Source organism: Rousettus aegyptiacus, unplaced genomic scaffold (genome assembly GCF_014176215.1).
Source record: "Rousettus aegyptiacus isolate mRouAeg1 unplaced genomic scaffold, mRouAeg1.p scaffold_m13_p_6, whole genome shotgun sequence".
Lineage (NCBI taxonomy): Eukaryota > Metazoa > Chordata > Mammalia > Chiroptera > Pteropodidae > Rousettus > Rousettus aegyptiacus.
Window position 1 is genome coordinate 15,440,612 of NW_023416309.1, and position 13,381 is coordinate 15,453,992.

Consider the following 13,381-nt stretch of genomic DNA (forward strand, 5'->3'; position numbering starts at 1 on the left):
GTCACATACACACTTCCCACGCATTTGGGTCTGATTCTGGACTTTCTCTCATCCTTGACCAATCTATTTGTCAATTCGTGCACCAGTTCCACATTGTTTTAATTACAGAGGTGTTATAGTATGTTTTAACACCTGGTAGAGATAGTTTTACTTCTTTACCCATTCTTATGCCTCTAATTGATTTCTCTTGATTAATCACATTGGCCGATACTTCTGGCGCAGGGTTGAGTGGTAGAAGAGATGGTGGATCTCTGTGTTTCATTACTGATCTTAATGGACATGTCTTTAGTGTTTCTCATTAAATAAGACATTGGCTGGAGGACTTTGGTATATTTACTTTATCAAACTAAAAATTCCTTAATTCCTATTTTCTTGACTGTTTATACCATGGATGGGTACTGAATTTTGTCCAAGGCTTTTTCAGCATTCACAGAGATAATCATATGATTTTGTTTACTTAGATTCATTAATATGGTATGTGATATTAATTTGGCATGTTATTAATATAATATATTCATTTTAATGGATTAATTTTAAACCAACCTTGCATTCCTAGAATAAAACATATTTGGTCATTATGCATTATTTTCTTAAAAAAAAAAGGGACATGGAGTTGGAGACCATATTTCAGAGTTCTTTATGTATTAGGGATATTAGTTCTTTGTCTGTGGTATACCATTTATTGAACACTTTCTCTGTCCTCCACATGTATTATTATCTGATTCAATCATCAGGATAACTATGTGAAGCAGGCTTTATTATGCTCATTTCGCGGATGAGGAAACCGAGACTAACAATGGTGAGACAGCCTGGCCAACATCATACGGCTAGCAAATAACAGAGACGGGATTGAATATTGGGTCTCAGTAACATGTGGACAGTGTCATTTGGCTGTTATGTTAAAAATGCTTATTATTTGACAAGATGCTGGATGGGTATCATCTCTGTAGGAACTGGGGGGTCTGTCCCTACTTCCCGGAAGCTCGAGCTGCCCTCCTGAATCTACCCGACCAAGCTCAGCAGAGAAACGGTGAGAGGTTTGTGAGTACCACCAGCAGGCGTGCTGTCAGCGAGCAATCTGCGGGATGCCTCCGGGGTCTGCAAAGCAAGGCAGCAGGCAGTCCTTGAGGTCCGCCAAGTCCCCTCCCAACCTCGGCCTCGCTGTCTTGGCATTTATGTCTCACGTGACACAAGGTGTGGGAGCAACCTGGAGAATGAAGACTGGCCCAGGGAGGTGGTGGGCTGTGAGGGAACAAAGTGCAGAGAAGAAAAGCCTACCCTTTCACTCCCTGCTGGTCCCGCCTGCCCTGTTTTCTAAGAACGGGCAGCCGGCCGAGGGATTATGTAACTTCTGGTGGGCATGGCAGATGGTGTGCTGGCTTGGACACAGCAAACCCAGCACTGACACTAACCTTCACTGACATGGCACCCCAGCCTCTTCTGCTCTGGGGCGTGGAGCAAAGAGGGATGGCAAGTGACCCAATCTCCTGTCATCTAGCTCAACAGCCATGGCCAGCCAGGCCATAGGGAGACGCCAGGGCCCACCCACCAGGAGGAGGTTCTAGTCAGGGATATGGAAACGTGGGCACTCTCCTCCCTGCCCCACAGCAAACAGCTCTCAGGACGTACTGCAGGCCCTGAGGTAACAGACCCTGATCTGCAGGCCTCCTTTCACCTCAGATTGTACCTCAGAAAAACAGTTTCCAAAGCACCTCTCGGGGTGTTTTCTCCCTTAGCCCTGCCTAGCATTCAGCTTTTTTAAATTATTCCTTTTGCTGATGGGTAAACTGAGGCTCAAAGAAGGTTAGTGATTTGTTCATTACACAGAGTTGGTCTTATAGCTGAAGCTTCCGGACACTCCTAGGCCAGGGCTCTTTCCCTATGCAAATGCAGACTTTGGTCCTCATGATGATCCCCAGACAAATCGCCAGGTCACTTTGTGGGCCATCCTGAACCTTATGTTTCTAACACACCCCATGTTGAGGGGACTAGTGGAAAGAAAGAAGGTATGACCAGCGATTTGTGGATTGATTTCCTCCCAGATAGAAAGAAAAGGAAGCTGACCTTTATTGACCATGCCCCATTTTGTTTGACACCCCTTTGCTTTGATCTCTCCATTAATCAATAAGGGCCCCTATTTTATAGCGTGGAGATGCCGACTCAGGGAACTGCAGTTAGTGACAGATCCAGGACCTAACTCAGTTTTCTGATTCCAGGGTAGACTCTCTTCATTTGGACAGATGAGGGTACTGAAACCAAGAGAGAGAAAGGGACTAATTCAATGTCACACAGCAGATTAGCTGCATGGGCAGGATTAGAATTCAGGCTTCTCAATCTCAGCTCAGGGCTCTTTTTGTTGTCTGGCGTACCCTACTTACGTACACACACAGAGAGAAAATGTGCGGCCAGATCAGATTAGCAGCAGGAATCACTATACCTAGCAGCACTGGCTGTCTTGGGCTGCCAGGCAGGAATTTCAGATCAGCCTGTGGTAGGGGATCCTGGCAAGGACTTCAGATGCCCAGCTGTGAGAGTGGTAGCTGGGCCAGGCCTAACACTGTCTCGGCCAAGGGCCTGGGGGAGTTAATCTCCCAGGGATGCTCCCTGAATGTTAGTACTAGATGCAGTGCCAGGTAGAACCTGGCTCAGCCAGACCCTGCAATAAAACTGCTCCGCTAGATCAAGCCCAGCTCATGCCAAGAAACCGGTGGCAGTTGCTCTGGAGGGCTGAAGGCCTGTGGTCAGATGCTGCCTATGGGCCTTCGAATATATTCTCAGGCCATATCTGTTCCCAGACCTCAGGGCCAATGTCCATGCACCAGGTATTCTCTTGAGCCACAAAAGGCAAAGGGGGAGGACAGATCAGTGGGCTTGGGAATACAAGTAGGAAACAAACATGTTAAAAGAGCATGGACCAGCCATGCCTTGTGAAAGCACCTTGCAGGTAAGTATAGTTTACCAGCCCAACGCATGTCCACCAGTCTGCTTTCTCCACACAAGAGGCCAAAGGCATTTGACTGTAGCACTTGATTAATTCGTTGTGGATCCACTGGATTTAGTGAATAAATTCTTTCCTACCTAGGGGCTCTGACCACTGAAGACTAGGCTCTGACTTCCATTGTGCCTGATACATAGTAAATGCTTAAAGACAGAAAGCATGAGAGAATGAAGGGAGAGAGGAAGGCAAAGAGGAATGGAGGCTGTAAACAAAGCAGTGAGAATCTTCCAATTCTTTGGTTACTCTTCCGCAGTAGCAAGTCCAACACAGTAAGGGCTGAATCACAGCAGCCTCTTGGGTGAGTAAGGTCGCACCATGAGTTCTTCATTCGTCCATTATGCAGTGTTTATGGAGCACCTTCTGTGTGCCAGGAGCTGTGCTGGGCACCAGCAACATGCAAGTGTGCGCAAAATCAGGCAAATCGTACCCAGTTTCCTAAGTCACCGAGTGTCACAGCTGCTCGCCCATCGCCTAGTTGTTTCAACCCCATCCTGCTTCCACCCACTGACCCGGCCTTCCCATCCCCAGGGCCCTGGCCTGACGACAAGTAAAACGAAGAGTAAAAGGCTGCCCCACAAGATGTGCCTCATTCCATCCCAGTCACTGTTCACTCTGTCTCTGAGTCTCACTCTGTCCTGCTGCATCAGAGAATGACCAATGGTAGAATGGGGGAGGGAGCCAGGAACAACTTTCCTGGATTTCTGACTCCACTTCTTGTAAGCTCTGCATCCTCCATGGGTGCTTGAGCCCAAGGCTAGGCAGGCGGGCACCTCTGATCACATTATAGAGCTGCTTTCCCTCAGCTCTGTCTCCTGGCCAGTAATACCTCCAGACACCCTCGGGGTCTCTAGGGGTTGCAGGCTCCTCCTATGTGATCTCAGCAGAAGATGGTCCTCTTAGACCTTGAGGCTGCTTCCTGGTATCTACCAGGCCCAGGTGGGCACCAGAGACCAGAAAAAGCAGCCTCCCTCTTCCTGTCCCTCTCCTTGGCTCTCCACTTAACCTGGAAGATGCCACCTGGAACTCTGTCCCCTTGCTCTCCTGCCTAGATATGTACAGAGAAGCAGAGCCCAGCTCTGCCCAGGGGTTGGCCAGATCATGCGTAGGGGAGAGGCAGGAATGAGGGAGGGCAATGGAAATCAATGGAACCTACTCTGTGCCAGGACTGCACGTGCTACATCATATCACATCACTCTCAGGTCTTGTTTTACCAAATGATCAGATAAGAGCCAATGGCTGAATTTGGAATTTGTTTCCTGGGAGGATGTGGCAGATGTTTCCATCCCACATCTTCACATACACATCCCCTAACAGGAACACCCTCTCTGTTTACTCAAATTCTGCTCATCCTTCAAAAGCCAAATGCCACCCTTCCCTCCTTCCAGGAAGCCTTTCCTGACCAGCCACCCACAGGAGCCTTCTCTCAACAGCTTAAGCATTTCCTGTCATGTCACCCAGGATTTAGCACCAATGATAATGATGATGAGGATCACAGTGAAAGTTACTGAGCTCTTAGAATGTGCAAAGCACTCATATGCATGATCTCATTCATGCAGGAAACAATCTGATGAGGTTGGTGCTATCACTACCCCCATTTTACAAATAAAGAAACTAAAGCTCAGAGGGGGTAGGCAACTTGCTTTAGGATACACAGCCAGATGATTGTACAGTCAGGATCTGAACCCAATTAGTCTCACTGCTCAGCCTGCCCTCTAAGCACCAGGCCAAATCCCACCCAGCACATACACATCTAGGCTAGTCCTTGAATGGCTCCTCTCTGTTGCACCATCATATTTTTTTGCACCCCTCAAACCAGCCACCCCCAGCCCTGAGAAATGAAACACTAAATGGTGTGGCTACACCCTCCAAGGGGCCCCCTTAAGCCTTGGTGAAGATGGCAGGGTTGGGGGAGCAAGTGCCTCTTTTCTCACGTGCCTCTGCTGATGGGGCCCTTCTCTGCCTCCTGGACCCTACTTGGTGTCTGGGGTTCTCGGATTCCGAGGCAGGAGATGCTTATGGAAAAAGGAACTGAGTCCCAGAGGGTGATTTATGGCTTTAGAGAGAAAGAGACACCCTGGGCTGCATAACGCTCACAAGGGCACTGTAGTCGATATATTGACTCTAAATACAAGCAGCCTGGGCCTCGGCTACCTCTTCTCTTACTGGCTGCTGAGGCCTCTTCAGATAACAAGAGCAAAAATCCCCTACGGCCCTTGAGGATCATTCTTACACCTTTCCCAACCCCAAATTTACAGATGGGGAGACCAACTAGGACCACAGAGGAAAAGGTACTTGCTCAAAGTCACACGGCAGAAGAAAGGCAAGAACCAGAGTCTCTGCATTCCCACGTCAGGAGCTACTGGGCCTCTGGGCCCTTAGCCTCCCTGCTTTCTCCCCCATCCTGCTCCCCTGGAGGAAGATATCTCAGACACTGCAGGGCTCTCTCCAGAGGAGGTTGTGTCACAGTGTCTCTCCTGAGCTCTCACTGGGTGCAGGCACCACACTAAGTGCTTTATTGTACATTAGGTCATGTGATCCTCAAAACAACCCTGTGAGGACAATATTATTATCCTCATTTATAGATGAGAAAACTGAGGCACAGTGCAGTTAGGTGAGCTGCCCAAGGCCACAGAGTTAGTAAGTGGCAATGCTGGGAGGCTATGTTAACCCCCTCGAAATTCTATACACCCTCTTCATCTGTAACTTAGGCCCTAGGGAGGAGCTTCTGTAAGGAGGGGTGTATAGAGAGGCTGAGGGTCCTAGAGATGGTGATGACAAATGAGCTTTCCCTCTCTAACTGGCTCCAGGGCCATGGACTCTATCCTTCCCTTCTTATCCACGCTGCATTCTCTGATCGGGGCATGGCAAAAGGCAGAGAAATATACCTCCCCATGCCTCCACCCCCCGAGATAATCCCAACTAGTGCCTAAAAAAGTATTTTCTGGGTTCATTCTATCTTCAAGAGCCACAGAGAAAGAATCAAAGAATAAAAAATCTTCTCCCCTCAAACCCCTTCCTTATAGTCAGAGGTAGCTGAGAGGAGCAGCTACCCATGTTGCACACCTTCAGTTGGGCCTGCGAGGCCCAAGAGTAGAAATATGGTCAGGAGTTGGCTCACCAAAGGTTGGCACCTGACCAAGATGGCAGCCAAGCAGATGCTGACATAGCCAGTTCCTGACAGTGGGGGAGTTCTGGGGCTAGGCACCTCTGCCCAGATGCCCCAGGTAGCTAGCCCCCACCCTAGTTTTTCTCCAGGGCATGCTCTGAGAAAGACCTGAAAAGGAAAGAGACAGGTCTGGCTCCCATCACCCACTCCAGGAAGCCCCAAGGCTTGGAATGTTCGTTCTCTGCTGTATTCTTTCCTATATTGCCCTCACTTGGCATCCAAGACACTCTGGACATCGTTTACCCCTTTTAGAATGGACATCAGCATCCCACAAAGACAGTGACCTCCCTTGAGGGCTGGGGTCAAAGCTGCTTTGGCTCTGACCCAGGTCCCAGGTCAGCTTCCTAAGTGGGCACCCAGCTCCCTGTGGGGTTTTACAAGGACCAAGTGAGATGCCACCTATATGAGGGTTTTAGAAACTAAAGCAATATGTACATTGGTGGAGCTGTGGTTTCCTCTATGTCGCTCTACTCCACAATGGCACATCTTAGAATTAAAGATGGCAGTCCACAGCATGGGCGGAAATGGAGAGAAGAGCAGCCTTTGTGACTGAGGAGTGGTAAGGACAGTGAAGTCCAGGGCTCCTGTGTGTGTCTGTGTGTGCATATGTCATCTTTCATTGCTTCCATGGTGAGTCTCAGCCCAGTTATGCCTGCCTGGGCTGCTTTCCATCAGGGATGCCACTCGCCCAAGCCCGCCTCTTCTCAGCAAAGTCTAGAGGAGACCTTGCTTCCCTGTGAGGGCTAATGTTTGAGGCCCTGCCACTGCGCTGGGTAAGCTGGGAGCTGACTGCAGCAGACCCCAGGACGCAGACCTCTGTCCTCATTGGGGCAGTCCCTAAGCTCTCGGGCTGGCTTTAGGGCCTATCCACGACCACTCTTCTGCCCTGTGGAGCAGTAGGACGCTTCCTCAGGCAGGCCTGTCTCATCTGTCCTCAACAGAGAAAGCTAACCTCTACCTTTCCAACTCTAGAACCTGACACTGGGACCAAATCCTTCTCACAGCCCTCAGTGCAGGGCAAAACAAGGTCTCCTTAACGCTGAAGGGCAAATGGCCTGGGTCCCATCTGGAAGAGGCATCCCCAACAACAGAAAACAATGGATAGAGCTTCCCATGCTTGCTGGTGACTCACCGTCCCCACACTACACATACCTATTTCTATTTATACACAAACACACCACAGCCATGCCCATGTGCACACTGCACCCCCCCACACACCCAAACACACACACATAGCCATCTACATCACATCCTGTATACAAAAGATACAACCTTCTCAAAACACATCCATTCCTCCTCACACGTCGCCTCCACATACCCGAATACCCCACACAACACCACACTTAGCCTCACCTCCAACTGCACATCCCACCTCCACCCACCTCTTTAATACATATTCTCACCTCCTCCACACACCCTTAATACACACTCTTACATCCACAGCCCCCCTTTCTCTGAGAAATGAGCCTTGCAGGGGCAAGGAAGTTGTGAGGCGCTGGGGCAGCCTGTTCTGGGAGGTGAGAAGGAGGGAGGCTCAGAGTGCTCGCTCATTCGGTGGCGTTAGCGCTCCCAGGGCTCCTGTAGACAGATTTAGCTCAGCAGAGGAGAGGGAAGGAGGATGAGGGGGGTGCTGGAGAGAAAGCGGAGAAGGAGCGGGCCTGCTGAGGTGCTTGGACAGTGCAGTGGCAGTGGATGAACCCCATAGGCTGCTGCAAATGCTAATTAGGTCTATTGGTTGGCAGGAGTAAATTCAGTAGGTCCCAGCTACCTGGTGCTTTTGGAGAAAGAAGAGGAAATAAAAGAGGTAGGGGGGAGCTGGAAGGCCTGATGATTTATGCCAGTATTTCAGCAAATGTTTCCCCTGCCATTAGCATCTCCGAAGCTGAGGATCAGAGAGAAAGGGGCCCCATGGAGGACCTGTGGCTTGACCTCACTGCCCCTGCCCTGTGGAGGCACAGTGTCTGGGGTGGTGCTGGGCCAGAGTTCAAATCCAGCCTACCACCCAAATGCCAGTGAGGAGCCAGCCAGGCCAGTTGTGGAATGTCAAACTTCTCCTAAAAAGCCCATAGGGTCTCAACTGGCTGCACTCAGGCTCACCAAAATGCACTAGTCAGGGAGAAATTCCAAAGTTTCCCAAGGCGCCTGGCTGAGTGCAGGCCCTAAAGGGGCAGGAGGTGTACCCCAGCCCCAACTTCACAAGAAGATCAAAAGGGTGAAGTGCATATTCCCTCCAGCCTCCTGGAACTGCCCTTCTTTGTATTATTCTAATTATTATTATTTTTTTAAATTTTCCTTTAAAAAAACAAAAAAACAGAAAAGCATAGAGTGCACTTGTTTGGTTTCATTTTGCCTTCACAGCCTTAATGACTCACTTTGTGGAAGCTGTTTAGGAAACTGAGGAGGAGGAGGAGGAGGAGGGAGCAGTGGCCAGAAGTGCTAGCCCCTGCTTCTCTCCCCACTGGGGGCTATTTTGCATAGGTAGCAGTTTCTCTTTACTCCTCAGACCACGTCCAACAGGCAAACTCCAAGTCCCAAACTATGACCCCCTCCTACCCTCCCATTCCTACAGCCCTTGGTGGGCTCCAAGTTATCTCCTTGCCATCCCAACGCCAGTGCTGAGGTTCAAAAGACCATATGTTTAGAGAGCAGGTCCTAGGGGAGGCTCCAGTACAGGCCATTAAGAAGCACCAACCTTGCTCTCTAAGCATTTAGAATGGAGGGGCAGGGGCTGAGGGGGTGGAGAGGTGGGGGGCGGTGGCAGACCTCATTTTAGGCCTAACAGCCAGGAAGACGGTCAAAGTACCACCAGCCCAAGAAAAACTCAACAGCAAAGGCGGGTGGTGAGGAAGATGGGTCCAAGGGAGCTTGGTTTGTGATTTATCTCACCTGAAGCAGGTCAGGGCAGTTGCTGAGAAGATAAGTACTGGGGGACTGGGGGTAAAGCTACCTTTCTTTGGGCATTTACCCAGACTCAGGGCCTTACCTCTGACCTTTGACCCTACCCTGTTCCACCTCTCCTGGGTCCATGCTCCCAACTCCTCTCTTCCCCCAATCCTGCTATGTTAGTCTAATGCAGCTACCAAACCAACCTTCTCTTTAGCTGTCTGCCTTAGGTGGTCCCTGGATTTCAGAATATCAGTGTCAGGGCCTAATGGCGGGTCTGCAGCACCGGTGGAATGAAGGAGCCAGAAGAACTAAACAGGTTTGTGAGGCCTGAGTTCCAATACCAGCTCTTTCCCTGAGCCCCAGTGTAAGTCTGGGCAAGTCAAGGCCTGTTCCAAAGCTTCGGTAGTTAAATATGTGGATTGGAAAAGGGGGAATTGTTTTGTCCTACAGAATTCCCAGTTTGGGGGTGGGGAGAGGAGGGAGGAGAGATTGCATCCGAAATTCCTCCCCTGCAGTGGTACTTTCACTTTAATGAGAGACCCATTAAGACATTAGATTTTCCATTTAAGTGAGATGGGTGTTTGTTATGGTGCAGAGGGAGCCAAGGATGACCCCCCCCCCCCCGCCCCCCGGCCCCCCCCCCCCACACACAGCAGAGACACTAGAAAAACAGATTGTAATTGCAGCTTAAAAAGAAGTGTTATCATGACACCTCAACCATCCCAGCCAGAGGCCAGGGAAAGGCTTGTTAAAAGCGCCAGGAAAGGCTGAGGGGTGGGGTGGGGTGGGAAGAGGCTCCAAGGGCCAACCCTGCTTTTGAAGTGGCCTCTCCTGGTCGGTCACTTGCTAACATCTCCTTTTAAGGGTCTGGGGTTTCATAGTTCCAGGTTTGATTTCTCCATCAAACTTCGTGCCTAAAAACAAAAAACAAAAAACAAAAAAAACACTTCATATTCACTAGGGATGGGGGTGGGGAAAAGGAGAGAGGTACCTGCCACTTGAGAGGAGGTTGGACAGTACCAACGAAGAGCTCCCGTTGTAGGGACAGCCTTCTCTGCCTCAGTTTGATCTCAGGCTCATGGTAGAGGGGTGGATGGATGGGCCCACAAGGAGGAGGAGTCCAATGTGACCTGAATCAACCTGGCTATTGGCCAAGAGCCCTGCATATAAGTCTGTGATCTGTGGGCAAGCAAAGGCAAGATTTGAGGAAAGCCAACACTCTGGCCTTGGTTTTCCCCATCATTGAAATGGGACTTGGGAAGGATCCATTGGGAAGACCCAGGGAACATTTTAAAAGATGCTTGTGCCTCTGGCACTGGAGTTGCAGAGGAGGAAGGGGCATCTTCTCCTTCCTGAAGGCAGGTTTCAAAGGGCCGCACGTTCTGGGCAAAGGGAGTGCTGCAGTTGGCCCCTCTCCAGGCTGGTGGGCTGGCAGCCCCTGCTGCGCTAAGTAATGAGCACAATTCCAACACCAGTTCTGCTCGCTAGTGAGAAATCAAAGCCGAGTATTAGAGGCCATTTCAGGCTGGGCACTATTCGTGCCCAAATCCATCAAAGCCCTGGGCCTGGGGTTTCTTCTAGGGAAGGAGGGGGCTGGAAGCTTTGTTAAGCAGGAAAGGCAGGCCACCCCCAGTCTCCCCAGCTGAGCTTACTCTGCAGCTCCAGAGAACTCTAGGCTAACCAGCCTTGTCTTTCTCCTGCCTCCTAAACACCCCCCCACCCACCCAGTAACTTCAGTATTTATTCCTGCTCCCATTGCCCTGCTGCTACAAAAACAGCTTCCCAAGACCCAACTCTGCCCATGTGCCATTTACAGAAACTTCACCCTATACCCTATACCCTATACCCTTCAATCACCTTCCCTCAAACACCCTCAAACCAGAAACCAACAGCCCAGCTCAGCACCTCCCACATCCAACTGCACTCTTCATAACAAAGTTGGTCATTCAGCAGCCTGTCCCCCACCCCCATCATTACCTTCCAACTTCAAAACACTGCTTTAAATACCAGAGTCTTCCCAAATCATAATTAACTTGGATCAAATGATTGTGTCGTAACTTTACAGCGCAGAGCTGAACAAAAAAAGGCGGGGGGGGGGGGGGGATGTGCTAAAACCAAGCCCTCACTCCTGGGCCGTGGGAATCATTAATTCCAGAGTGAGGAATCTTTGTCTATTGGTTGGGGCGCGGGGGGCGGGGGGGGGGACGGATGTCAACATCGCAGCGGAAGGTGGAGAGGGGAGGACTGCGTCATCTCGTCCACTTTCTGCACCAGTTTTCCTGCCCCATTCTCAGCTTTAGATCAGAGGACTCGGTGCAGGATGCTCCCCCGGCCCCACCCCGCCCTGGGAGCCCAGGCACCCGGCGGCCGCGGCCCCCCACCTGCTTAGGTTCCGGCACCATGGAGAGGTTCGTTCCCGTGCGGCCGCCGGCTCCGGGAGAAGACGCAGCGTCGCGGGGCCCAGCTACAGACTAGCGAGACATGTACAAATCCATGGAGGGAGAGAGGGATATAGGAACTGCATTTTAGGAGCCTACCAACCCCCTAAAGGCATCTTGCTGGGTCCAGAGTAGGAGCTGCATCGAGGCGAGCGCACCTTGTCTGCCCCCCGGACGGAGAAAATGTCAGTGACCCATTTAAAAGGAAACTCGGCAAGATCATTACGTACTACCTCCGCCCCCTAACAACACCAACACCCAGAAAAATGTCCTTCCAGACATGTGGGTCCCACGACCTCGGGGTAAGCTGTATGTGCAGGATTCAGCCCTACCCACTTCAATACCCAAAGCCCTTCAAGCCGGTCTCCTCGGCTGGCGGAGCAGACCCGCGTTTCCTGTGCTCCGCAGGTCTCTCTCCCTTTCTTTCGCCTGGGCGAGCTGGGATCCGGACTAGGAAGTTGCCGACGAACAGCAAGCGAGCGCACACCTAGCCCGATAGTTTTCCTGAGGCGGCGCCGCCGCCGCCTTGTGCGCAGTGGAGCCAGGGGTCCTTTGGAGGCGGGTCCTCGGGGAAGCGCAGACCCAGACTGGGACACTGGTCCCAACGAAAAGAAGCGATCCCTTTCAGGTGAGAGCAGGAGGCTTTCGCTTTACTTTGAAACCCCTGGCCTGCGCCCATCTCCCACTTTGGTGGGACGGAGAAATCTACCTTCTAACTTGGGTGCCCATGCTGCTTCCCCTGCGCGCACCGACGCGGCGACAGACCACCTCAACTTCGGGCCAGAGTGAGGAGGAACGGTCCGTCCCTTCGCTCCCCGACCCTATGCCCAATCGTTCCTTACCTGCTAGACTCAGCCTCGGGTCCCAGCAGAGCAGTAGCGCCAGCAGCAGCGCGCCCCGCGCTCCGCTCCGGGCCCACATGCTCCCGTGGCCCGGCTCGGGCGCCTCTCCCCCGGGGCTCTCTCCCTGGCCCCAGCCTCGCCGCCGCCGTCTCCGCCGCCGCCGCCGCCTCCTCGCCGTCCTCCCCGGCGCCCGGCCGCGCCAGCCCGTGCCCTCCGTGGGAGCAGCGGCAGCCACGCTGCACAGAGGGCCGCTCGGTGCTTGGAGCGCGATGGGTGCCGGGCGTCCGCTCTCGAGCCAGGCTCGGGCGCGCCCCTCTCTGCGCTTCTTAGGCTCCGGGGCTCCGAGCGCTCACCCGACTCCCGAGCCCTGGCTCCGAAGTTGCGCGACCGAAGGTGAGTGCGCCAAGCGGCGCTCGCAGCGGCCCGCGAGGAGCCGTCCGAGCCCCAGTGCGCGACTCTCTGCGCCCGCCGCTGCTGCCAGCGGCTCCGGCGCCCTCGCGGGTCCCCTGCCACAATGCCAAGCGCTGCCGTTCGATCGCTTTACTGAGTCCGCGAGAGGAGGAGCACTGGGCGCCGCGGGGCGGGGCCTGGGCGGCCGAAGGCGGAGCCTGCGGGGGGCTTTGGAAGCTGCGGGGGGGGGGGCGGTGTGGGGAGGGGCCCACGGCCACCTGGGCGCGGCCTCGGCAATACTGGGGCCCTTCAGGGGGGACCTCGCTAGACGCTGTGTCCGGCGTGTTGGAAAACCTGGCCGCTGGATTATAGCTGGAAGCGGAGTCTGCTCAATTTTCTTTTCCAAAAACTAATGAAACGTATCTTTACTTTCTCTTTTGGCTTGGCTGTGTCAGCTTTCTTCTCTGAACTCCAGACTCTCACTTTTAGTCCCCTGGTATTAAGTTCTATGCCTTCCACATGTGGTGGTCTTTCCAAAAGCCTCCCTAAATGAGAAAATCTAACATTCAAGTCCTGGTTAAGCTGCAGCTGGCTTACAGCTATGTGAACTTGGGCACAGATTTGGATTATCCTGGTTGGACCTACATATCTGTATGACCTT

The 13,381-nt window shown here is 52.3% G+C and overlaps 1 protein-coding gene across 2 annotated transcripts in view; it reads right to left on the reverse strand.

The window, feature by feature from the left end:
* The window catches only part of UNC5B (unc-5 netrin receptor B), an 80,112-nt gene extending 67,233 nt beyond the window's left edge, over window positions 1-12,879 (reverse strand). The window contains exon 1 of one of the 2 annotated variants that reach the window (XM_016162306.2): window positions 12,331-12,879. In XM_016162306.2, coding sequence (XP_016017792.1) covers window positions 12,331-12,409 — 79 coding nt within the window. In that variant the 5' untranslated portion in view covers window positions 12,410-12,879. The remainder of the gene's footprint in view (window positions 1-12,330) is intronic. The other variant, XM_016162307.2, reaches the window with a different exon arrangement.
* Window positions 12,880-13,381: the final 502 nt, after the last annotated feature.